This window comes from Ranitomeya imitator, chromosome 1 (genome assembly GCF_032444005.1).
Source record: "Ranitomeya imitator isolate aRanImi1 chromosome 1, aRanImi1.pri, whole genome shotgun sequence".
In the NCBI taxonomy this organism is placed as follows: domain Eukaryota; kingdom Metazoa; phylum Chordata; class Amphibia; order Anura; family Dendrobatidae; genus Ranitomeya; species Ranitomeya imitator.
In genome coordinates this window covers 373,057,965-373,083,836 of record NC_091282.1, presented here as the reverse complement: position 1 = coordinate 373,083,836, position 25,872 = coordinate 373,057,965, and the positions used below count along the sequence as shown (strand labels likewise).

Below are 25,872 nucleotides of genomic sequence, written 5' to 3'. Positions count from 1 at the left end.
GATGAGCAGAGAAAAGTACGTCTACACCCGTGACTATAAGCAATACCAAAAGGTATAATGGATATATAGTGTCAATTGAATCACCCAGTATATAAAGGTCTTACTTGAAACAATTTCCTCAAGGGAAAAATATCACGCAGCGCTGTAAGTATAGAAAAAAAACTTGGAGCGTGGAGTTTAGTGCGCATGTGCCCTCCGGAAAAAGTCGGAAAAGACCGAGTCCCACTTAATATAGAAAGATAGTGAGTGCGCACTAAACTCCACGCCTCGGCGTCCCCCTGATTCCGGAAGCACTATCTCACATATGGGCACCGGAAGTATAAAAAGCCGGCCCTGTGCGTCCTCACCACAGGACTCTCTGTTGCCATCTCATCCAGCTCCTGCTTTCGGACCGCACAACACGGTGGCACGTTTGGCGACGTTCTTTTCCATCCATACACTGAAGGTAACTCCATCTCAGAGGACCGCTTGTGTATTTAAGTGCCTCGGACATTGTTTTTTTTCCCCCCTCTTTTGTTTTTTACCTTTTTCCCTCCCTTTTTATGAGGTTATATGAAGTTTTTTTCTATACTTACAGCGCTGTGTGATATTTTTCCCTTGAGGAAATTGTTTCAAGTAAGACCTTTATATACTGGGTGATTCAATTGACACTATATATCCATTATACCTTTTGGTATTGCTTATAGTCACGGGTGTAGACGTACTTTTCTCTGCTCATCTGACTTTATTTTAGTGTTTTGAGGAGGCCTCTCTTTATAGGATGCTATTTTGGGTTATGCCCATTTCATATGTTCTATTGTTTATATCTCTACATCAGATGTCCTATAGACCTAGTTAGATTAATGTATAGTAATCATTTTTTTGGATTGGGAACTCCAACCGACTTTTTTGTGTTTTCGTTTTTTCCTTTTTCTTTCTACACATGTTTTTTACTTATATTTTGTTCTTATATATGTTTCAGCTACAGATGTTTCTTGAGGAAGGCTATTTGGCCGAAACGTTGAACTACATGTCTGTATATAGAATCCTATACCTATGAAATATTTATGTGGGGATTATCGCTTCACGGACAAATTGGAGTCCTGAATCATTTATGTTTATAAGGAACATATGCATATGGAAATTTTTGGTTATACAAATTTCTTTTGGATAAGGAGTCCCATCTTTTGGACACTTCATGTTTGAATTAAAAATTCTTTGCATCGTTCTTGAGTGCTGGAGTATTTTTTAATGACTTTGGATCATTTTTTCTCCTGAGCACCTTCTTTATTAATTAAGCAGTTGAGCATCCCTTAATCTATTTATATTGTCTTTTTTTGGGGTAGCCCCTGCTTGGACTTAATGTCTTTTTCCACTTTATCCTATAACCAAGAAGAAGCCTCTTCTATTATTTCACAGATCACCACCCCTGGAACTTTTTTGCACACTCCCTCAGAGGAACTTCGCACCAGGGAATTTGAAAAAGATTTGAGACGGTTTACAGCATTAGACCTTCATAGTATTACCTTGGCGGAATATCACCGGGTACAACGTATCCCAAGAGGCCTAAGAGTACCACTCAGACCTACTTTGTTTCAAGAAAATACAGAATTTTGTACCAAGTTCGAATCTATACTTAATAAATGCTCTATGGATTTGATTGTACTAACAATTGATTTCTTACAGAAAGAGATTTCTGAACTTAAGACCAAGATTACATCATCAGAACAGCAGTTGAAGAGTACTTCTTCACCAGAGGATTTTCAGATTCTGAAGGAGAAAATAGACAAAAATGTTTCGGACTTACGTGACACTCTACAGGCCAGGAAGAGGAACAAGTTCCTGCGAGATACCGATGATTATAGGAACAATCAAGTCTATCGCTGGCAGTCGACTAGTTCCTTTAGAAACCGGAGACCCATCCGACGGGAATACAGCCCCATTTCCACTAGTTCAGACAGTGATTTCGGCACCACCCGTTCCTCTTTTTTAGAACCACGTCGTGCTCGGGGCAATCGAGGAAGACGAGGAGGGGGAGGAGACTACGGCCAAGATCTACACAGGATGACGACCAGATCTCAGGTACAGACATTTCCTCGAATATTGTCTACAACATCTCCTCATACTGTCTCTCCCCGTCAGAAATGACCATATTACAAAAAGGTTTGACTTTTTGTCCGGTACCCAGATTTAGCACTTTCCAGCTGGAACAGGAACTTTATCGTTTCTTCAGAAATGTGAGACTTAAAGCGCATTTTTCAAACTCATCCATTTCTACTGCACTGCCTCCTGAGCCTATAGAGAGCATTTTTACTTCTCAAGCGTTGAATTTACGTGTACCGAGTACTTTCCAACCACCACATTTTTATCATCCAGTGGAAACGTATATTGATTTTGTTAAAAAAGACATCCAAGAGGTTCTGGGGTCAATTGTGAGAGGGGATATTCATATTAAAAATAATCTCACCAATGATGAACATAGGGCCTTGCTTACCTTGAAAGAGAATAAAGAGTTAATTATAAAACCGGTGGACAAGGGGGGTGCGATTGTTATATTAGATCGGAGTTACTATATGGACGAGATACGTAATCAGCTTAACGCGCTGGACACATATCAACCCGTTAGTTATAACCCTTCTTTTTCCATAGCCAGAGAGATCAAGGAACTTATTACTCATTATAGGGGACTGGGTACTATAGATGAAAAACTGGGGCACTTTCTGATTAATCCACATCCTGTCATACCTGTGTTCTATACTCTTCCTAAAGTACACAAACATCTGACAAAACCCCCCGGACGCCCTATAGTAGCGTCTACCAACTCCATTTTTTCTCCTCTGGCCATCACCCTGGATAAGATTTTGTCCCCCCTTGTACCGTCTCTTTTTTGAAAGATACTACAGACTTTTTGACTTCCCTACAAGGTCTTGGCACTTTACCCAGAGATTGTATATTAGTATCTATGGACGTTAATAGTTTATACACTAGCATTAAACATGTGGATGGTGTGGAGGCAGTTATGCTGTTTCTTTCCCAACATACCAACTTTTCAATTGATCAACTCAATTTCTGTAAAGATTTACTTACACTCATCTTAACAAAAAACTTTTTTCTTTTTGAAGATCAATTTTACATACAAAAGAGGGGGACTGCTATGGGATCTAATGTGGCCCCCCCATATGCAAATATATTTATGGGACAATTTGAGACTTCATACGTATATCCACACCCCAGCTTTAAATTACATGTAATTTACTGGAAACGTTTCATAGACGACATTTTTTTCATTTGGACCGGTGATGACAAGACCCTTCTCTCTTTCTATAAGGATCTTAATGAATATGTACCTGGCCTTACCTTCTCAATTAGTCATGATTCGTGTTCGATGAATTTTTTGGATACTACCGTTATTATTAAAGAGGACAGAAATATAGAAACCGATTTATATGTGAAACCTACTGACAAGAACAGTTTGCTGAGATATGACAGTTGTCATCCCAAACACGTGAAGAAGTCACTTCCGAAATCACAACACATTAGAATTGACAGGATTGTGTCCAATCCAGACACTCGACGCACTAGACATCATGATATGAATACCAAATTCCAGAATAGAGGGTATCCCCATTCCATATTAGTCGACAGTACTAATGAAAACCGAACATCATTAGATCACAAAATCCCTCGGTTGGCTTTTGTGAGGACATTTCATCCCTTTAATTATCTCCTTAATCATTGTATACTGAAACATTGGAACATCTTACGGAGGGCATACCCTGAAGTTAAAGAATTCCATTCTAATCCCATCATTTGTAATAAAAGGTCCCAGAACTTGAGAAATTTTCTGGTTCGAGCTGACGTAGGTTCACCCAATAGGAGACAAATACAAAGGGTTCTTTCTACACCACGTAATGGAACCTTTCCATGTTTAAGCTGTCTGCAATGTTCAAATATTACCAAAGGGGATTCCTTTACTCATCCACGGACAGGTAAAAGATATCCCATTAAGGGACATTTCTCCTGTGATTCATCCTATGTGGTGTACCTTATAAAGTGTCTATGCGGTCTCGGATATGTGGGAGAAACTACCCAGCATATCCGAGACCGCATTTCTCAACATAAATCTACCATCAGATGTGGGAGAACACTTCTCCCCATCCCGGCTCATTTTTTAGAACACCATCATGGCATTTCTCAATTACGATATCAAATCATTGACCACGTTCCTCCATTGAGAAGGGGAGGTGATAGAATTCAGAGACTTAAGGATCGAGAATCCTTTTGGATTCATACACTTCAGACTCTGACTCCTTTGGGTCTCAATAGGGAGTATGAATTCCGTCTTTGAAATGCTAGCTCATTCACCATCTTGACCTCTATATTTTATCATTATTCCTATACATGGTTCCCCGTCGGAATCTCAGTCCTCTGGATACACTTATATGAAAACTGATGTTGTTTCAATATTCTGGACATGATGCATTTAGACTGTCTCTCTTTACCTATATATATTTAGGTTTTTCAAATATATATAATTTTTTATAAGAGGACATATTATGTACATGTATGTTATATAATTATGCACTCCTCCTCTGTTAACTCTTCCTTTTCTCCTTTTTACAGTTCACCAGCGGAGGTCCGAGATAAATGTAGCGCCGCGATCAATCTACGCATGCGCACTCACTATCTTTCTATATTAAGTGGGACTCGGTCTTTTCCGACTTTTTCCGGAGGGCACATGCGCACTAAACTCCACGCCTCGGCGTCCCCCTGATTCCGGAAGCACTATCTCACATATGGGCACCGGAAGTATAAAAAGCCGGCCCTGTGCGTCCTCACCACAGGACTCTCTGTTGCCATCTCATCCAGCTCCTGCTTTCGGACCGCACAACACGGTGGCACGTTTGGCGACGTTCTTTTCCATCCATACACTGAAGGTAACTCCATCTCAGAGGACCGCTTGTGTATTTAAGTGCCTCAGACATTGTTTTTTTCCCCCCTCTTTTGTTTTTTACCTTTTTCCCTCCCTTTTTATGAGGTTATATGAAGTTTTTTTCTATACTTACAGCGCTGCGTGATATTTTTCCCTTGAAGAAATTGTTTCAAGTAAGACCTTTATATACTGGGTGATTCAATTGACACTATATATCCATTATACCTTTTGGTATTGCTTATAGTCACGGGTGTAGACGTACTTTTCTCTGCTCATCTGACTTTATTTTAGTGTTTTGAGGAGGCCTCTCTTTATAGGATGCTATTTTGGGTTATGCCCATTTCATATGTTCTATTGTTTATATCTCTACATCAGATGTCCTATAGACCTGGTTAGATTAATGTATAGTAATCATTTTTTTGGATTGGGAACTCCAACTGACTTTTTTGTGTTTTCGTTTTTTCCTTTTTCTTTCTACACGTTTTTTACTTATATTTTGTTCTTATATACGTTTCAGCTACAGATGTTTCTTGAGGAAGGCTATTTGGCCGAAACGTTGAACTACATGTCTGTATATAGAATCCTATACCTATGAAATATTTATGTGGGGATTATCGCTTCACGGACAAATTGGAGTCCTGAATCATTTATGTTTATAAGGAACATATGCATATGGAAATTTTTGGTTATACAAATTTCTTTTGGATAAGGAGTCCCATCTTTTGGACACTTCATGTTTGAATTAAAAATTCTTTGCATCGTTCTTGAGTGCCGGAGTATTTTTTATTGACTTTGTAATTATAGAAAAATGATTGCAAAAAATATTGCAAAAACACTGCAAAAATATAACCAAAATATCGCGAGAATATCAGAAGAATATCTCCAAAAGCATGTGTACACATACACACATATATACAAAAATATACACATGTATACACGCGTGCACATATACACATACGCATACACTAGACAAGATACTAAGCAAAATATCCCTTTTGGCGTCCATTTATAGTGTATGGATGCTTTCACTTTGGCTTCCTGGGTTTTCTTTTGCTTTCCGGAGATTGAGCAGGGATATTTTGCTTAGTATCTTGTCTAGTGTATGTGTATATGTGCACGCGTGTATACATGTGTATATTTTTGTATGCATGTGTATATGTGTGTATGTGTACACATGCTTTTGGAGATATTCTTCTGATATTCTCGCGATATTTTGGTTATATTTTTGCAGTGTTTTTGCAATATTTTTTGCAATCATTTTTCTATAATTGTCATTTTTCATATATATTTTTATATATTTTTTTACATATTTTTCATTTATTCCTTCACAACATTACATGGGATATATATTAACAGGGACACATACTGCTGTGTGAGCTGTTACATTAGTTTTTTCAAGCTTTGTGGTATCTGACTATGGATTTTTGAACATATTTGATACATATTTTTTCCTAACACAATGGTCTGTTGCTTGGAGATATATGTATAGGATGGAGTCTTTATTTTACCAATGAGTATCAAATGTCTTCGGGTGTAAGCTTTATAATTGCATATGTACCGTATATAGTTTATTATGCTTTATTTTTACATATTTTTGCTCTTTTGTATTTATTATTTTTGTTAGTAATTTGAATTTATATCGCCATATTTAGGTATCTCTTGATAAAGGCTAATGCTATAGCCGAAACGTTGAAATATGATACCTACCTCATGTGGATTTTGATACCGTACCTTTTTGGTCCTTTTTGTGCGCATTTTGCTTGAATACGAAATGAAATAAATTTACATTTCTAATAAATTTCACCGTGTTTGGAGAAACAGTGTGCTGGATTTTTTTCGAGACTATTAAGGAACTTATCTAGATATGTGGTGAGCACTTTGAACCCCCAAGTGCTTCACAGAAGTTTACAACGCACAACCATGAAAATAAAAAATCTGGTTTCTTTTCTCAAAAATGATGTTTTAGCAAGCAATTTTTTATTTTCACAAGGGTAACAGGAGAAATTGGACCCCAATAGTTGTTGCCGAGTTTGTCCTGAGTAGACTGATACCAAATATGTGGGGGTAAACCACTGTTTGGGTGCACGTCGGGGCTCGGAAAGGAGGGAGCACCATTTGACTTTTTGAATGCAAGATTGACTGGAATCAATGGTGGCGCCATGTTGCGTTTGGAGACCCCTGATGTGCCTTAACAGTGGAAACCCCTCAATTCTACCTCCAACACTAACCCCAACACACCCCTAACCCTAATCCCAACTCTAGCCATAACCCTAATCACAACCCTAACCCCAACACACCCCTAACCACAACCCTAACCCCAACACACCCCTAACCCCAACACACCCCTAACCATAACCCTAACCACAGCCTAATCTTAACCTTATTTCCAACCCTAGCCCTAATTCTAACCCTAAGGCTATGTGCCCACGTTGCGGATTCGTGTGAGATTTTTCCGCACCATTTTTGAAAAATCCGCAGGTAGAAGGCATTGCATTTTACCTGCGGATTTACCGCGGATTTCCAGTGTTTTTTGTGCGGATTTCACCTGTGGATTCCTATTGAGGAACAGGTGTAAAACGCTGCGGAATCCGCACAAAGAATTGATATGCTGCGGAAAATACAACACAGCGTTTCCGCGCGGTATTTTCCGCACCATGGGCACAGCGGATTTGGTTTTCCATAGGTTTACATGGTACTGTAAACCTGATGGAAAACTGCTACGAATCCGCAGCGGCCAATCCGCTGCAGATCCGCAGCCAAATCTGCTGCAGATCCGCACCGTGTGCACAAAGCCTAATTCTAACCCTAACCCTAGTTCTAACCCTAATTCTAGCCGTAACCCAAACCCCAACCCTAAGGCCAGGTTCACATTGCGCTAGCAGCAGCCTGTTCAGCACATACGCTAACGGGCTGCTGCTGGCGCAAGTGCCGACATTTGCATCGCGCTAGCGCAGATAGAGCATCTGCTAGCTCTATCTGCGCTAGCAGTGACGGACCCGGAAACGCTGCAGCCCGCGTCTCCGGGTCCGTCACTCAATGATGGCACATCCCTAGTGTACACCCATTGTGGGCGTGCGCTAGTGATGCGTCCGATATTGCTGTCAATGGCGGCCGTAACGGACTACGTTACACCGCGTTTATGCCGTGGTGTAACGTAGTCCGTCTAACGGACTGCTTAGACGCAGTGTGAACTAACCCTAACCCTGCAAAGAAAAAAAAAAATCTTTATTTTATTTTTGTCCCTACCTATGGGGGTGATAAAGGGGGGGTTTATTCATTATTTTTTTTATTTTGATCGCTGTGATAGAACCTATTACAGCGATCAAAATGTACTTGTAACGAATATGCCGGCCGGCAGATTCCTCGGGCGCACTGCGCATGCGCCCGCCATTTTCCAAGATGGCGGCGCCCATGCAGCAGCCGGATGGACACCGGGAGGCACACGGGAGGTCGGTAAGTATGATGGGGGGGATTTGACAGGGGGGTGGACAGGACAGCGGGGGGGGGACCGAACAGGAGGACGGTGGGGAGCGGAGGACAGGAAATGACAGGACAGAGGACGGAGGGGAGGTGATCGGTGGGGGGCACATCGCGATCTCCAGCCATGGCTGATGCTATTGCAGCATCGGCCATAGCTGGATTGTAAAATTTCACCAACTTTCATTGGTGAAATCTTACTATCGATCTGATTGAAAGTGAAAGACAAACGTCACTTTCAACAGCCAATCAGAGCGATCGTAGCCACGGGGCTAAAGTACAACTCCCCCTGTCCCTGCAGGCCGGGTGAAATTACAGTTAACCCTTTCACCCGGCCTGCAGGAGCCCAATCCGGCCATGATGCATATGCTGCGTCACAGGTCGGATTGGCACAGGTTTTCATGAGGCATACGCTGCGTCAAAGGTCGGGAAAGGGTTAAAAGACATTATCATATCAAATCACACGATGGCCATGCGGCTAATGTGCGCTACAGAACGATCTCCAAGCAGCAATAATAGGAAGCGTCCGACTCCATACTCAAACAGTACCCGTCACCTTCCGCTGTCTGATCTTATGGTTTGAACTTGTTTGTCTATTGGCATTTGTCATTAAATACATGTATTCATATTTTTGTGGTCGTCTATCCCGTATTGTCTCATGTAGGCGTTTTATTACTTTATGCTGAGAAGTTACCGTACTTCCAGACACAATCGGTCTGGGCTGTATTGCAGTTGGGGCCTTTACTACTAATGTGTGTGAATATTTTGCTGATCTCGGCTAATATGTGGTTTTGTTTTAGCTCCTTGCACCCTAGCAAGATTTCTAATTTTGAAAACTGTGCTGAAAAGTTATTTGTGGCTAGGAGCTGGAGTAAGATTTCTGGCATGCAAGTGCCAACGCTCGATATTGATGAGGGTCGCCGTGCCCGTCCTTCCCCCTTTCTCAGAGCTGGACAAAAATGGCAGAACACCAATATTCACCAAATTTTTGTGCAGCATCAAGGTGCACTCTAATCCTGAGATTTTTCACTTTACACTCAAATACTGGCATAAAAGCTTTGTTCAAATGGGCCAGAAGTTTTTGAGGAGGATATGGAGAATTTCCTCATTTTATAATGCAAAATTTCAGCATAAAGACTGAGGAACCTTGACTGCTGTATCAATTCTGGTGTACAAAACGATGGACCTTTTGATAACTGACAAGTGGGTGTGACCATGTGCCATCCTGCCTCGGCTCCTCCCTAGCTCCGCCTATTTTATTGGAGCCGATTCAAACAGAGGTTATAATGACCAAACTTGCAGTATTTTTCTACAACTCTCCATTGTGCAAAAATTGTGTGCCATGTTTAAGCTTTTAGGCTAGTTTTCTGGCCTAGAAGCTTTGACAAATCGGCCAATGTGCACATACCCCAATGCTGTAAAAAAACAAAAAACCTTTGGACAAGTGCTCAGGAAACAATCTAAAAGTGCTAAAACAAAAAAAAAAAAAAAAAAAAGAAAATCCAGTTTTGTAAACGAATGCAAAAAGTTTTCTAAAGCGTCAATTTTAAAAACTGGCGTTTTTGGTTGATGGAAAAAGAGGTAGTGTGAACAACATACCCCTGAGGATACTGTATTCAAGAATTCTGACCCTAAAATAGAATATAGCATAGGAGGCAATCCTTCAAATTCAAAAAGGTAAAAAAAAAAAAAAAATTATGCGTTTCTGCAAATCCCGTGCAAATAATTGAGACAGTGGCAGGAATTTCTGCAACAAATGTACAGTGTGTATGTACCCCAATTACATTCAGCAATCAGTATCAATGAGAATGATGAAGGTAGGAATTCTCTGTGTTCTTCTGCTGGTGATGATCTGCTATACAGTGCATATGTACGTACACACAAAACTGGCCCCATACAGACGTCCACAAGTAAGGCAAGGAGAACAGTTAACAGTTCAATATTTACTGCTTCTATTTTCACATGATAAAAAAAACTAAGAGGTTTTACTGAGGATTTCTGGTAAAAGTCTATACTCCGGTAGTGGCGGTACACTTTAGAGCATCCATCAAGTCTGTATTATACAGTCTGCTACCAGCGGCAATCAGCAGCCATAGTAGGAGTCCAGCACGATGGTCACAGTCCGATGGTGTAGGAGCGACCGGTGGGATTGTGAATTGCAGAGCAGCTTGGAGATGTCACAGCCCACTCGTACCAGACTTTCTTGCCATTGTTACAACGCCAGAACTGTACATGTACTGTATCTCCTTCCCGCAAAGGAATTGGTTGCTAAAGAATAGAGAAATCGAAAATTAGTACATAAGATAAAACTGGGGCATCAGAGAATTGATAATACAGGCAAGTCTGACACAAAGTGGACAACAATAGCAATGGATTTTCCATAAAGGGGCTGTCCAGGACCTGCATCTACCTGTCAGTCAGTGGGGTCTGACCAGACACCCCCCACCGATCAGCTGTTTGCAGCTCCTGCTGGATGTCCACAGCGTACAAAGCTGGGACAGCACAGTTCCATACAATATGTAGTGGCCGTTCTGGGGTATCATAACTCAGCTTTCATTAAAGTGTACGGGATTGATGTCCTATCACAAAGGAAGGACATTAGGCTACGTTCACATTTGCGTTGTGCGCCGCTGCGTCGGCGACACAACGCACAACGCAAATAAAAACGCACCAAAACGCATGCAAAAACGCTGCGTTTTGCGACGCATGCGTCCTTTTTTGCCGAAATTTGGACGCAAGAAAAATGCAACTTGTTGCGTTTTCTACGCCCGATGCTTGCGGCAAAAAACCCGCATGCGTCGCACAACGCAGCACAGCGCATGTCCATGCGTCCCCCATGTTAAATATAGGGGCGCATGACGCATGCGTCGCCGCTGCGTCGCCCGATGCAAACACGCAAAACGCTAATGTGAACGTAGCCTAAATAAGCATAGTGGAGTTAAAGAATTTTGATTTTATTAGTGATCCTGGAAAGTCACTCCAAGGGTCCTAAAGTGTTATTCTAGTACAGCACATAGTACAAAGTCATCCATAAAGAGCCAAAAGATACTGGACCAGCTTATACTACAGACATAGGAAGCAACTGTAGTATTACAGTGTCAGAATGGGAACCATGCCAGCTGCTGTTGTGGCACCTAAATACTCAATTATGTAAGCACTTAAATGGGGGTCCAGACAATAGGAAAGCTTAGAAGTTCAGTAATTAACAGTGACCCCAAAGTTTCCATAGAACAACAATTCCCAGCTTCTGAGCGGCCACCATCCCTGCCACGCGAGCAGCTCTACTCAGCTGAGGGGGTCACTGGGCACCAGGAGACTTGATGCCACCACTGTCTTCATTATTAGATAAGCTTGAGGTAATATGTAACCCAATTGTGGCTTGTCGCTCACCGTGTAGAACAGTTACTTTGGCATGGTCGAGGAGTGCCATTATCACACACACATTTCATTAGACAATGGTCATTTCTAACACAAAACTCACCTTTATTGGAAACAGAATAGGAAACCAAGAAAACATTCCTGGAGAATGTGTCTCGGGGCAAATACCTGTAATTGATATAATGTGCTAAAAATAAGTTTATTTAGGTTACAGCGGCAAAAAAAAAAACAAGATTTTGTTTTTTTAAAGAAAAGTAGCATCTTAGGCTGTGAAGACGAAGTACTAACTTAGCGTAACATCCTTATAGAGCACCGTATGGAAGTATCCCGCAAATCCATGCAGCACAGTGTTGAGCTTTATGTCGTATTTCAGGCAGCGGTAGCGATTATTGTCAATCACTGGATCTGAAAAGAGAACAGGACACCCAACCCTATTACACAGAAGTCAGACAGGGGCACACAGCTGCAGATTGCATCTCCTGAATATATCCTAGAAAAGGAGCTATAAATTACAGTACTATATATTGGCTCTAGCATGGATCAGTATTGGATAAGTAGACCTCTGGGACTAGATCTGAAACTGTACTGCCCAGACACTACGGTATAGAAGAGGCTACCTTAATTATCACTAAAAAGCCTACCAAAGATACTGAAGAACACAAATATAATGCTATCCCCAGTAAAACAAACCAACCTAATGTAAAAGGTCTGTTCTACAAAGCCATATGTGCCTAGTATGGAGTCATGTGCCAGTGACAAAACCGGTGCAAAGAGTCAGTCGGGCTCTGCTATCTCTGGTGACATGTAACCCATGACTAGCTCTGGTGTCTAGTATATCAGGGACAGCAAGTGGCCCAGAAGGTTGGAAATCCTACTAACAAAAAAAAAGTTTTCTTAAACTTCTCTTGCCGGTTATACAACTTAGTCTAGTCTATCACTTGGCTTGTTCTTTATACCTCAGTACTACAGTATATAGGAAACATCACAGTCTTTTGAAGCCCACACTGTATGACCGGAGTACTAAGATGGCAGTGACAAGCCCCAGTAATAATAATAATAATAATAATAATCTTTATTTATATAGCGCCAACATATTCCGCAGCGCTTTACAGTTTAACAGCTTCAAACACAACAGTCATAAGTAACAACGTTAACAATACAATAATTAAAGCAACACAAGACGACCCTGCTCGTGAGAGCTTACAATCTACAATGTGGTGCGGGAGATACAAAGTACAGGTGTGTATTTACAATGATGGTCCAGCCATCTTCAGGGGGTGGGGGATAGATTGGGATAATGAATGGGCTACACACACACACACAAACATAAAATTACTTTGATTAGTGAACGTGATAGGCCGCTCTGAACAAATGTGTTTTGAGCGAGCGCCTAAAACTATGCAAATTGTGGATGGTCCTAATATCTTGGGGTAGAGCATTCCAGAGGATTGGCGCAGCACGGGAGAAGTCTTGGAGTCGGGAGTGGGAGGTACGGATTAGTGCAGAGGTTAGTCGAAAGTCATTTGCAGAGCGCAGTGGTCTGTTAGGCTGATAGACAGAAATGAGGGAGGAGATGTAAGGGGGTGCCGCACTGTGGAGAGCTTTGTGGGTGAGAACAAGTACTTTGAATTGTATCTTGTAATGAATGGGCAGCCAAGTGTAACGACTGGCGAAGAGCGGACGCGTCCGAGTAACGATTAGCCAGATGGACAACCCTGGCTGCTGCATTAAGGATAGACTGGAGAGGGGAAAGTCGAGTGAGGGGGAGGCCAATTAATAGAGCATTGCAGTAGTCCAGGCGGGAGTGGATCAGGGCGACAGTGAGGGTTTTTGTTGTCTCCATGGTGAGAAAAGGGCGGATTCTAGAGATGTTCTTTAGGTGTAAGCGGCACGAGCGGGCAAGAGATTGTATATGGGAGGTGAAGGAGAGATCGGGTGTTATTATGGTGCCATCCACGGAGAGGGAAATGTCAGATTTAGGGAGGTTAGTAGATGGCGGGAGCAGAAGAAGTTCAGTTTTGGAGAGGTTGAGTTTCAGATAGAGAGCAGACATGATGTTGGAGACTGCGGACAGACAGTCAGTGGTGTTCTGTAGTACAGCGGTGGTAAGGTCAGGGGATAACGTGTATAGTTGTGTGTCATCAGCATAAAGATGGTACTGAAAGCCAAATCTGCTGATGGTCTGTCCAATTGGGGCCGTGTAGTGGGAGAAGAGAAGGGGGCCAAGGACTGAGCCCAGAGGTACCCCAACAGTGAGAGGAAGAGGAGATGAAGTGGAGCCAGGGAACAGAACACTGAAGGAGTGGTCAGAAAGGTAGGAGGAGAACCAGGAGAGAGCGGTGTCCTTAATGCCTAGTGACTGGAGCCTAGAGAGCAGGAGAGGGTGGTCAACAGTGTCAAAAGCTGCAGAAAGGTCGAGAAGAATGAGCGGAGAGTGGTCACCATTACGTTTTGCTGTCAGAAGGTCATTGGTCACTTTGATGAGTGCAGTTTCTGTCGAATGTAGGGGGCGGAAACCGGACGGGTAAAGCGGGAGTATATCAGGCGCTCCAAGAGTTCAGAGATGAAGGGGAGATTGGAGACCGGTCTGTAGTTGTTTGTGCAGGATGGGTCGAGGGTGGGTTTCTTTAGTAATGGAGTAATGATAGAGTGTTTGAAGGAGGAGGGGAAAATGCCAGAGGAGAGGGAGAGATTAAAGATTGTAGTTACTGTAGGTGACTTGTGATGACTGGAGAGAGAGACTGGAGGAGATGTGAGGTTCACATGTGAGGGCAGCCTGAGAAGCTGATGTGTTCTACAATTCCATTCACCCCCCCTCAGGGAGCAGAAAGCAGACTACAAGTTAGATGATTTCTGTAAGTTTATCCTGTTTATTTTGACATTGTTTGCATAAGTTGTATGTCTTTTTATTATCATATTCTTATACCTTTTTCTTATTGTAAGTATTGAACCTTTTGCTATTAAAGTATAAACTTTATTAAGTTGAACCTTGAATGTTCTAAAGAATCCATAGCCTAGAGGTGTGCGAGCCTTATGAGTGATAAACATATTATTATTAGTTATTTCTGGGACTCATCGCCCGTGTATTCGATGAGTAGTGGCAGCGCGTATGAGCGGGTGTGTGGCCTGGGTCGGTGTGTGATTTATCCTCACATTACAGCATAGGACAGAGGTTGAATGCTGGACTGAGAGTGGGGAGATGGGGTTGTGCCTGCAAGGGTTAATCTAAGTCACGTGTGAGAGCAGGCACGTGACGGAATAGGACACCACGGAGTAGGGATCCGTGACAGCTATCCCAACAACCCATCTGAACCTGGAGCAAAAAGCAGCCGAAGCAAGATCAAGTGCCTTCAATGCAACTTTCAGAGGCATTTAAGGTGTTAACCATCAGTGATCAGATCTAGCTTCGACCTTTGCTTCCTAGCCGGCTTGATGCATCGGCACACCATGTAATATGCAGGTATGTCACATGAAGAATGGGGCTATATAAACATCCCCACGGTTAATCGCAACAATCACCTTTATTTGGATGTCGAAACGTGAAACACGGTAAGGGATCCGAGAGCTGGTGGAAGTTGTGCAGTCTCACCACATACGGCATCTCAAACTGTGCCTGGAAAACAAGAACATTCTGCTATGACCGACGGTAAGGCAGGAATACATCACTGTACACACTGCCATCAAGTCATTATGCGCACTCCAGTAACGGCTGCACTTCGGACGCTGTAGTGCATGGGCTGGAGGACAAACACTGGTATCATATGTACGTCTACACAGCCTCAATGGAAAACAGGGATTTTTGTGTTACTCACCGTAAAATCCTTTTTTTCCGAGTCGTTCATTGGGGGACACAGGACTGTGGGTGTATGCTACTGCCGCCAGGAGGCTGACACTAAGTAGGTATAAAAAAAAAGTTAGCTCCTACTCCATAGTATACACCTTGCCACTGGCCCTGACAGCTCCAGTTTGGTGCACAAGCAGTAGGAGACAACAAACAGCATTAGAGCAAAGACAACATTTCTAGATTAATACTACAGTCTGAACAACCCCATAGACAAATAAAATGAATAGGGAGGGAGCTGTGTCACCCAATGAACGACTCGGAGAAAAGGATTTTACGGTGAGTAACACAAAAATCCCTGTTTCTCCATCGTCTCATTGGGGGACACAGGACTGTGGGATGTCCCAAAGCAGTCCCAGGGTGGGAAGAAGACTCACTGGAAGAAAACCCCTAGGCACTTACCGCCTATAGGTGTGATACCGCAGCCTGAAGAATTTTCCTTCCCAAACTTGCATCAGCAGAGGCCTGAGTGTGGATATTATAATGTTTAGAGAAAGTGTGCAGGCTGGACCAAGTGGCCGCTTTGCAAACCTGCTCTGCTGAAGCTTGGTGCCGAAGCGCCCAGGAGGCCCCTACCACCCGAGTAGAGTGTGCCCTGATCCCAGCCGGGATGGTTGCACCCTTGATACGGTAGGCCTCCTGAATAGTGGTTCTTATCCATCTGGCTAAGGTCGATCTAGAGGCTGCGAGTCCCTTTTTATGACCCACAGGAAGAACGAACAGAACATCAGTCTTTCGAAAAGAAGCGGTCCGAGAAGCGTATCTTCTCAGAGCTCTCACCAAATCTAGAGTATGGAGAGCTTTTTCCACCCGGTGTGTAGGCGCAGGACAAAAAGAAGGCAAGACAATGTCCTCATTAATGTGGAATGAGGAGACTACTTTTGGCAGGAAAGAAGGAGCTGGTCTCAGCACCACCTTATCCTGATGAAATTGTAGAAACGGCGCCTGACAGGACAAGGCCGCTAATTCCGATACCCGCCTAATGGAAGTTATAGCTACCAGAAACAAAACCTTCCAAGAAAGGTACATTAAAGGAACATCTTGGAGGGGTTCAAATGGAGGTTCCTGAAGAGCACTCAAGACAAAATTAAGGTCCCAAGCTTCTATCGGAGCTTTGTAAGGAGGGACTATATGAGAGACTGCCTGCAAAAAAGTTTTTACTTGCAGATTGGTAGCGATCCTGTGCTGGAAAAGAACCGATAAGGCTGATATTTTTCTCCTAAGGGTACTTGGAGCGAGACCCGAGTCTAGACCAGATTGGAGAAAAGCTAGGACATTAGGAATGGAAAACCGAAGAGGAGGAAGACCCTTCTTCCTGCACCATGAGAGAAAGACTTTCCAGGTGTGGTGGTAAATGTGTGCTGAAGCTGTCTTTCGAGCATTAACCATAGTTGAGGCTACTTTCTGAGAAAAACCGGCCTGGGTCAGAATCCAAGATTCAACGGCCAAGCCGTCAAACGCAGGGCCTCTAAGTTCTGGTGGAATATCGGCCCCTGCGACAGAAGATCTGGCTGCATTGGTAGCTGCCAAGGAACCCCGACGATCAGCTGAACTAGGTCTGCGTACCATGACCTCCGAGGCCAATCTGGGGCGACTAGAATTGCTGGAACTCCCTCTAACTTGATCTTCCTGACGACCTTTGGAAGCAGCGCCAGAGGGGGAAACAGATATGGAAGACGAAATTGGTTCCAAGATAGGACTAGTGCATCTACGGCAATTGCGCCTGGATCTCGAAACAGTGCAACGAACCTGGGTACTTTGGCATTCGACCCGGTGGCCATTAGATCCACGTCCGGGATTCCCCAGCGTAGACATATCTGCCGAAAAACATCGGGGCGCAAGACCCTGTCGGCTCAGAAAGTCTGCTGCCCAGTTCTCCTTGCCCGGGATGTAAACTGCCGAGATCAGAGTGATTGTTCTCGGCCCAGCGGAGGACTTGCCCTACCTCGCACATGGCTGATCTGCTGTGAGTGCCCCCCTGATGATTTACGTAGGCCACGGCCGTGGCATTGTCCGATTGGATCCGCACCGGGCGACCCGCCAGAAGATGGTGAAAGTGCTGCAAGGCCAGCCAAATTGCCCTTATCTCCAACATATTGATTGGAAGGGTTGATTCCCTTGGGGACCAACGACCCTGAGCCGTGTGCTGGAGAAACACTGCTCCCCAACCGAGAAGACTGGCGTCCGTAGTGACTACCAGCCAATGAACTGGAGGAAAGGTTTTCCCTTGAAGTAGGGAGGAACTCCTCATCCACCATATCAGGGATTGCCTGACCCCAGGAGACAGACGACACCTGAGGTTGAGAGACAAAGGACTCCTGTCCCAGGCTGACAGAAGTGCCTGTTGGAGTGGACGAAGATGGAATTGGGCGAATGGAACCGCTTCTATAGCTGCTACCATCCTGCCCAAGACCTTCATGCAGAACCGGATTGAATGGAAACTCGGCTGCCGAAGAATTTTTACCTCCTGCCGGAGACAAAGCACCTTGTCCTGGGGTAAAATAGTTAGCCCCCGAGAGGTATCGAAGATCATCCCTAAGAAAGAGATCTTCCGAGATGGTACTAGAGATGACTTCTTTAAATTGACCAGCCACCCTAGGCGAGCTAGGGTGTCCAAAGAGATGTTGACGTTGTCCCTGCATGCCTGAAAAGTTGATCCTTTGACTAAGATAGTCTAAGTAAAGCAGAATGACTATGCCTCGAGAGTGCAGGATTGACACCACTGTTGCCATCACCTTCGTGAACACCCTGGGAGCAGTGGCGAGCCCGAAAGGTAATGCAGTGAATTGGAAGTGTCGCTCGCCTATGGAAAACCGTAGAAATTTTTGATGTGGAAGAAATATAGGAACGTGCAGATAGGCGTCTTGAATATCTATGGAAGCCAGGAATTCTCCCCTTTCCATAGCCGCAATGACCGAGCGGAGAGATTCCATACGGAAGCGACGAGTGCTGATGAATTTGTTTAGACACTTTAGGTCCAGAATGGGTCTCACGGTCCCATTCTTTTTGGGAACCGTAAACAGATTTGAATAAAACCCTTTGAACCTTTCTTCCTTTGGAACAGGGACAATGACCCCGTTGGACTGAAGAGACTCGACTGCTCTGAATAAAGCTCTTAGACGGGTTTTTGAACTGGGAAGACTGGACGGAAAAAAACGGCCTGGAGGGAGATAGGAAAACTCTATTTTGTACCCTGAAACCACCAGGTCTCTTACCCATCTGTCGTGAACAACTGACAGCCAGGACTGATGGAACAGTAGTAGGCAACCGCCTACTCTGTTGGAAGCGACGAGAGGCTGCCTCCAGTCATTTAGCCGAAGATCGAGGATATCTAGATCCCCTAGATCTTGACGGTTGATACCGCATTCTTGCCAATGGATTGGCCCTATAGGAGACCTGGTGCTCCCTGTCTTGGACAGGCCGACTTGTGGGACCTGCGCTTGGTGCCGCAGACCACCGGGAGTTACGAAAGGATTTAAATCTTGCTTGAAATTGGCGACGAAAAGGTTGCTTAACCTTTTGTTGAGGAAGGAAATTACTTTTACCTCTCGTGGTATCAGATATAAGCTGATCCAATTTTTCGCCAAAAAGAAGGACACCTTGATAAGGGAGGGATGTAAGGGACTTTTTTGAAGTAGAGTCCGCCCGCCAATTTCTTAGCCATAGGGCCCTTCTGCTAGCAATAGCATTTGCCGCAGCCAATGCTGAACAATTTGCCGCATCCAAGGATGCATTAATCAGATAATTTCCTGCTAAAGATATCTGATTTGACATCTCTATCACCTCTACAGGAAACCCCTTATCCTGAAGAGCCTTAGTTACGGACTCTGACCAAGCTATCATAGCTTTGGCAACCCATGTGGCCGCAAAACACGGTGCGAGGGCTGACCCTGAAGCCTCAAACAGAGACCGAGCTAGACTCTCTAGGAGCCGATCAGACGGATCCTTAATAGACGACCCATTAGGAAGAGACAGCAACGTACTAGAGGCCAAACGGGACACGGGAGGATCCACTGAAGGGGATTCTGCCCACTTTTTACAAAGCTCTGGAGCGAAAGGATACCTTGCACCTAGGGCCTTCTGGCCTAAGAAACGTTTATCTGGTCGCTCCATGTGACGTTGGACCAAATCCTCAAACTCAGGATGAGTAGAAAACACCTTATGAGGTTGCTTGAATTTCTTAAAGGACACCTTATGACCAGAAGGTAAGGTGGCCACATCCTCTACTCCCAAAGTCTGGTTAACGGCCTCAATGAGACTGTCAACAGATTCCTGATAACCAGGAGCTTCTAAATAAAAAGACCCCTCTGAGTCATAGTCCGAACCGTGCTCACTCAATTCCGCAGGAGAGGGAGATCGAGAGACAGGATTCAAAGATGCTGATGCACCTGACGGACCGGGAGACGCTGTGTGGGATCGTTTCCCCTGTGTCTGCCTAGAGGGAGTACGGCCCCTGCAGGCCGGAGGATCCTGAAAATCGGAGGATCTTTCCAAAACAGGCGGATGAATGTCCCTGACAGGGGCTTGAAGGGACTCAACCGCCTTTGTTAGAGACGCCATAGACTGTGTTAATGATATGACCCACTCAGGGGGAGACACTGCCGACCCAGGTACAGGCACACCCGGCAGGATAGCCGGCGGGGTAGCAGACAGGGTAGCAGACGGGGGCTCCTGCACGCGCTCGGAATCAAAAGCCTCACAGAGATGGTTACTTTGCGCATGCGGAAAAGCAGACCGACAGGTAATGCATGAGGAATACAGAACTGAGTGAGTCTTAGGGTTTCTAGACATGATGACTCTAAAGCCGCTATGCTCCGTATCTCCTTATGAGCTACTAGGTCTAGAACAAATACTGTTGTCAGGCTGAGGGAAGTAGCACTCACCCCAGTCCTGTGTCCCCGTATGCTCTCAAACACTGAACCATGTCTCCTGTGCAAACCACACATATAAACTAAATTACAGGGCGGATGCCTAAAAAAGTGGGAGGAGTTACCGCGCATGGACCCGGTTTAGGCCGAAGCAGGGAACTAGATTTTACTCCTTCCCCTGCTCTCCCGGGAAAGCTGGGTGCTCGAAACCGGAAGTAAACCGCCGCCGATGGAGGCGGGACTTCCCCCGGACTACAAGACCCATAATGCCACAGGCCGTACAGAAAACCGGAAGCCGCCGAAAAAGGGGCGGAACTTCCGCCCATGCTCAGACTACAAGATCCATAATGCCTCAGGCTGCCTAGAGAACAGGAAACCTCCGAAAAAAAAAAGGGGCGGGACTTCCGCCCATGCCCCTGCTGAAGTTTGCTTGTGGGGAATAACGCTGGAACCCAGCACAGCGCCGGATAATAGTCGCCACCTGTGCAGTACCAGCAGAACGCGCGATGAAGCAGGAGCCCCCTGTGCAGCCCTCTGACAGCGCATGAGGTTAGACCAAAAAATCCACATATAAATATATATACATATATAAATATTAAAAGACGGTGCAGGCACCCTAACTCCTTACACCCTTCAGAAGGCGAGGAGAGGGACCGTCTGCCTCCTTTAAACACCGTAGTCGTGCATTGGTGATGAAGTGGAGCCTGCACGGACAAGGAATGAATGCCTGTACAACCTAGGGTTCCGTTACCTCAGGGTGGTCAGGTTCTTAGTCCGGCAAAAAAATCCCACGTCGCGGGAGAGGATACGTGGAGGCGACACTCCACGTGCTCGCCCGTTGTTGGTTTGGGGAGATCGGACCCCTTCAAAAGGGTCCGTCGCCCCTGTCTTATCTTCAGAGAAAAAAGCATCTGGGAAAACCCAGAGATGTGCCTCCTACGGACACTAAGCATAAACTGGAGCTGTCAGGGCCAGTGGCAAGGTGTATACTATGGAGGAGGAGCTAACTTTTTTTTTTATACCTACTTAGTGTCAGCCTCCTGGCGGCAGTAGCATACACCCACAGTCCTGTGTCCCCCAATGAGACGAGACGATGGAGAAATGTATAGAAAACAATTACAGTTTTATCACTTTACAACTGGTGCTACAATATGAGCCCCTCTGTAACCCCTTCCAGACATGGCAATTTTACATTTGAGCTTTTTTCCTCCCTTGTCAAGATTCCATAACTTTCCATATCATACTAGAGATTGTTTTCTGCAAGACAAGTTACTTTAAATGAAATTAGTCAATTTACCACACATGAGTTTGTTTTTCGGCGTCTATTGTGCAGTAGTAATGACATGACAAAATACGATTATTATTATTATTATTATTAATCATATATATGATGATAGATGAGGCAGTGCCAAGTGACAGCAACATCAGAAAGAAGGTGGTGGTAGGAGCACTTGGAGCAGCGACCCGTAAGTTGGGAAAATGGCTACAACAGATCCCAGAAACAACATCTGCACTTCTGTCCAGAAAAGTGCAATGCTGGGAACAACCAAGATCCTGTGCAGAACCCTCACACTCCCAAGCCTCTGGTAGAGGACCCGAGAATGAGAAAGAACAAAAAGACCAGACGCATTGGGGGGGTGAGATGGAAGTTAAAAAAAAACAACAAAATTTATATTTATACATACACAAAATTAGAATATCATCAAAAAGTGTATTTCATTTCTTCAATACATAAAGTGAACCTTGTACCGTATATACTCGAGTATAAGCCGAGATTTTCAGCCCAAAATTTGGGGCTGAAAGTGCCCCTCTCGGCTTATACTCGAGTCACGGTGGGCGGCAGGGTCGGCGGGTGAGAGGGTGCTGAGGCATACTCACCTAGCCCCGGCGCTCCTGACGCTCCACCTGCCTGTCACACGGTCTTCGGTGCTGCAGCTCTTCCTGTCAGCGGTCACATGGGACCGCTCATTAGAGAAATGAATATGCGGCTCCACCTCCCATAGGGGTGGAGCCGCATATTAATTTCTCTAATCAGCCGGTGACCGCTGATAGAGAAAGAGGCTGCGGCACCGAAGACCAGCTGTGCGGGAGAAGGAGCCGGACGCTGGGACCAGGTAAGTATTTTATATTCACCTGTCCGCGTTCCACACACCGGGCACCGCTCTGTCTTCGCGTCCTCTTGCACTGACTGTGCAGGTCAGAGGGCGCGATGACGCATATAGTGTGCGCGCCGCCCTCTGCCTGATCAGTCAGTGCGGAGAGACGCCGGGACTGGACGCAGAGGAGCTGCGGCAGCGAGAGGCGAGTATGGCTTTTTTTTTTTTATTGCAGCAGCAGCAGCAATGGCACAGCTTTCTATGGCACAGCTATGGGGCAATAATGAACGGCGCAGAGTACTATATGGCAGCTATGGGGCAATAATGAACGGCGCAGAGTACTATATGGCAGCTATGGGGCAATAATGAACGGTGCAGAGCACTATATGGCACAGCTATGGGGCAATAATGAACGGTGCAGAGCACTATATGGCACAGCTATGGGGCAATAATGAACGGTGCAGAGCACTATATGGCACAGCTTTCTATGGTACATCTATGGGGCAATAATGAACGGTGCAGAGCACTATATGGCACAGCTATGGGGCCATAATGAACGGTATGGAGCATCTATTTTTATTTTTGAAATTCACCGGTAGTTGCTGAATTTTCCACCCTAGGCTTATACTCGAGTCAATAAGTTTTCCCAGTTTTTTGTGGCAAAATTAGGGGGGGGGGGTCGGCTTATACTCGGGTCGGCTTATACTCGAGTATATACGGTATTATATAGTCATTACAAACAGAGTGATCTATTTCAAGTGTTTATTTCTGTTAATGTTGATGATTATGGCTTATAGCCAATGAAAACCCAAAGGTCATTATCTCATTAAATTAGAATACTTTATAACACCAGCTTGAAAAATGATTTTAAAATCTGAAATGTTGGGCCTACTGAAATGTATGTTCAGTAAATGCACTCAATACATGGTTGCGACTTCTTTTGCATCAATTACTGCATCAGTGCGGAGTGGCATGGAGGGGATCAGCCTGTGGCACTGCTGAGGTGTTATGGAAGCTCAGGTTGCTTTGATAGCAGCCTTCAGCTCGCCTGCATTGTTGGGTCTGGTGTCTCATATCTTCCTCCTGACAATACCCCATAGACGCTCTATTCTATGGGGATAAGGTCAGGTGAGTTTGCTGGCCAATCAAGCACAGCGATACTGTTGTTTTTAAACCAGGTATTGGAACATTTGGCAGTGTGGACAGGTGCCAACTCCTGCTGGAGAATTACATTCCCATCTCCATCACTGTGTCCAGCTACTCATGACCAATAGAAAATGCCAGAAGCATCTTACCTGGGCCAAGGAGAAAAAGAACTGGACTGTTGCTCAGTGGTTCAAGGTGTTGTTTTCAGATGAAAGTAAATTATGCATTTCATTTGGAAATCAAGATCCCAGAGTCTGGACGAAGAGTGGAGAGGCACACAATGCAAGTTGCTTGAGGCCTAGTGTGAAGTTTCCACAATCAGTGATGGTTTGGGGAGCCGTGTCATCTGCTGGTGTAGGTCCACTGTGTTTAATCAAGACCAAAGTCAGTGCAGCCATCTACCAAGATATTTTAGAGCACTTCATGATTCCCTCTACCGACAAGCTTTTTGGAGATGGAAATTTTATTCTCCAGCAGGACTTGGTACCTGTCCACTCTGCCAAAAGTACCAATACCTGGTTTAAAAACAACACTATCACTGTGCTTGATTGGCCAGCAAACTCACCTGACCTTAACCCCATTATCTATAGGGTAATGTCAAGAGGAAGATGAGAGACACCAGACCCAACAATGCAGATGAGCTGAAGGCTGCAATCAAAGCAACCTGGGCCTCCATAACACCTCAGCAGTGCCACAGGCTGATCGCCTCCATGCCACGCCGCATTGATGCAGTAACTGATGTAAAAGGAGCCCCGACCAAGTATTGAGTGCATTTACTGAACATACATTTCTGTAGGCCAACATTTCAGATTTTAAAATCATTTTTCAAGATGGTGTTATAAAGGATTCTAATTTACTGAGATTATGACATGGGTTTTCATTGGCTGTAAGCCATAATCATCAACATTAACAGAAATAAACAGTTGAAATAGATCACTCTGTTTGTAATGACTAATATATAGGAGTTTCACTTTTTGTAGTGAAGAACTGATTTTGATTTTATTCTAATTTTGTGATATATATATATATATATATATATATATATATATATATAGATAGATAGATAGATAGATAGATAGATAGATAGATATATATATATATATATATATATATATATATATATATATATATATATATATATACACACACACACACACACATATACATATATACACACACACACACGTATACATACACATACACTGTCAGAAAACTCTTAAAGCAAGAAAAATAAAAAAAATTGCAGTGCCGATATCAAATCTGTAACGGTTTCATTTTTCTGTCAATGGAGCCATGTGCAGGCTTACTTTTTGATTGGCAAGCTGACATTTTTATTGATACCTTGATAAGATGTTTTGAGCTCTTTCTGCTGCATTTTTTTTTCTTTTTGCATTGACATGTTATACTTACGGTAACATTCCCAACTCACCTCTGGGTCTCTGTCCTTTTCTCTGCATGCTCTCACCTCATTGTAAAGTTTGGAGGAAGATATTGGTGCCAAATAAGAGGTATATTCCCCTGGAATACTAATACCACCCTCTGCAAAAATAAAGAGAATGTGTGAAGAAAGGGGAAAAAATAGTATTAGGAGATAACAGGTGGTGGCACACAATAGACTATTAGAAAACATCTCAATCAAGATAATATAGAAAATGGCTATTGTATAGCATACATATACATCCCCTTCTCTGCACTGTAGGGCTTGGGCTTACTTTTATTTGTCATTACTCTGGTGTTTTGGTTTGGTCGCACCATTTTCTTTATTAAAAAAAATTATGCGACAACTGGAATTTTACACTGAACCAGGACAAGACACGTGTGTTGACTGAGCAATAAGCAAATGGCAGATTAAAAGTAATTGCTTTCTCTACGTAAATTTACGGCTAAATGCAAACGTCAATAAATGCGTCTCACTGTGAGCAAATAAACGAAGAGGTAAGGAAAAAAAACCTTTAAGAAAGTGTTGGGCTCCATCCAGACATTCAGGGGACAGCTCATTGTCTCCAAAAGATCCTAAGAGCTCGCTAACAATAATATCCGCTTTCTCAGGAGGATTCCATTCTCTCATATCACTGGAGACCACGGTCACCTGACTACCCCATTCTTCATAGCGCCATCCTTCCAACCTGACAGAAGAAAAAGTTTGTTTCCAGA

The 25,872-nt window shown here is 44.1% G+C and overlaps 1 protein-coding gene and 2 long non-coding RNA genes across 3 annotated transcripts in view; 2 read left to right on the top strand and 1 right to left on the bottom strand.

Annotated features, from left to right (window-relative positions):
- Window positions 1-327: 327 nt before the first annotated feature.
- LOC138657805 (uncharacterized) lies at window positions 328-1,207 on the top strand. Its single transcript, XR_011317195.1, has 2 exons — window positions 328-445; window positions 962-1,207. It is a non-coding gene; the product is annotated as an uncharacterized lncRNA (long non-coding RNA).
- A 3,590-nt stretch (window positions 1,208-4,797) lies between these two features.
- On the top strand, window positions 4,798-5,675 carry LOC138657804 (uncharacterized). Its single transcript, XR_011317194.1, has 2 exons — window positions 4,798-4,916; window positions 5,430-5,675. It is a non-coding gene; the product is annotated as an uncharacterized lncRNA (long non-coding RNA).
- A 4,642-nt stretch (window positions 5,676-10,317) lies between these two features.
- The window catches only part of PRMT5 (protein arginine methyltransferase 5), a 33,247-nt gene continuing 17,692 nt past the window's right edge, over window positions 10,318-25,872 (bottom strand). Inside the window, exons 12-17 of the mRNA XM_069761779.1 lie at window positions 25,669-25,844; window positions 25,148-25,257; window positions 15,287-15,380; window positions 12,056-12,172; window positions 11,871-11,935; window positions 10,318-10,657 (exon numbers count right to left, since the gene is read on the bottom strand). Coding sequence (XP_069617880.1) covers window positions 10,505-10,657; window positions 11,871-11,935; window positions 12,056-12,172; window positions 15,287-15,380; window positions 25,148-25,257; window positions 25,669-25,844 — 715 coding nt within the window. The 3' untranslated portion in view covers window positions 10,318-10,504. The remainder of the gene's footprint in view (window positions 10,658-11,870; window positions 11,936-12,055; window positions 12,173-15,286; window positions 15,381-25,147; window positions 25,258-25,668; window positions 25,845-25,872) is intronic.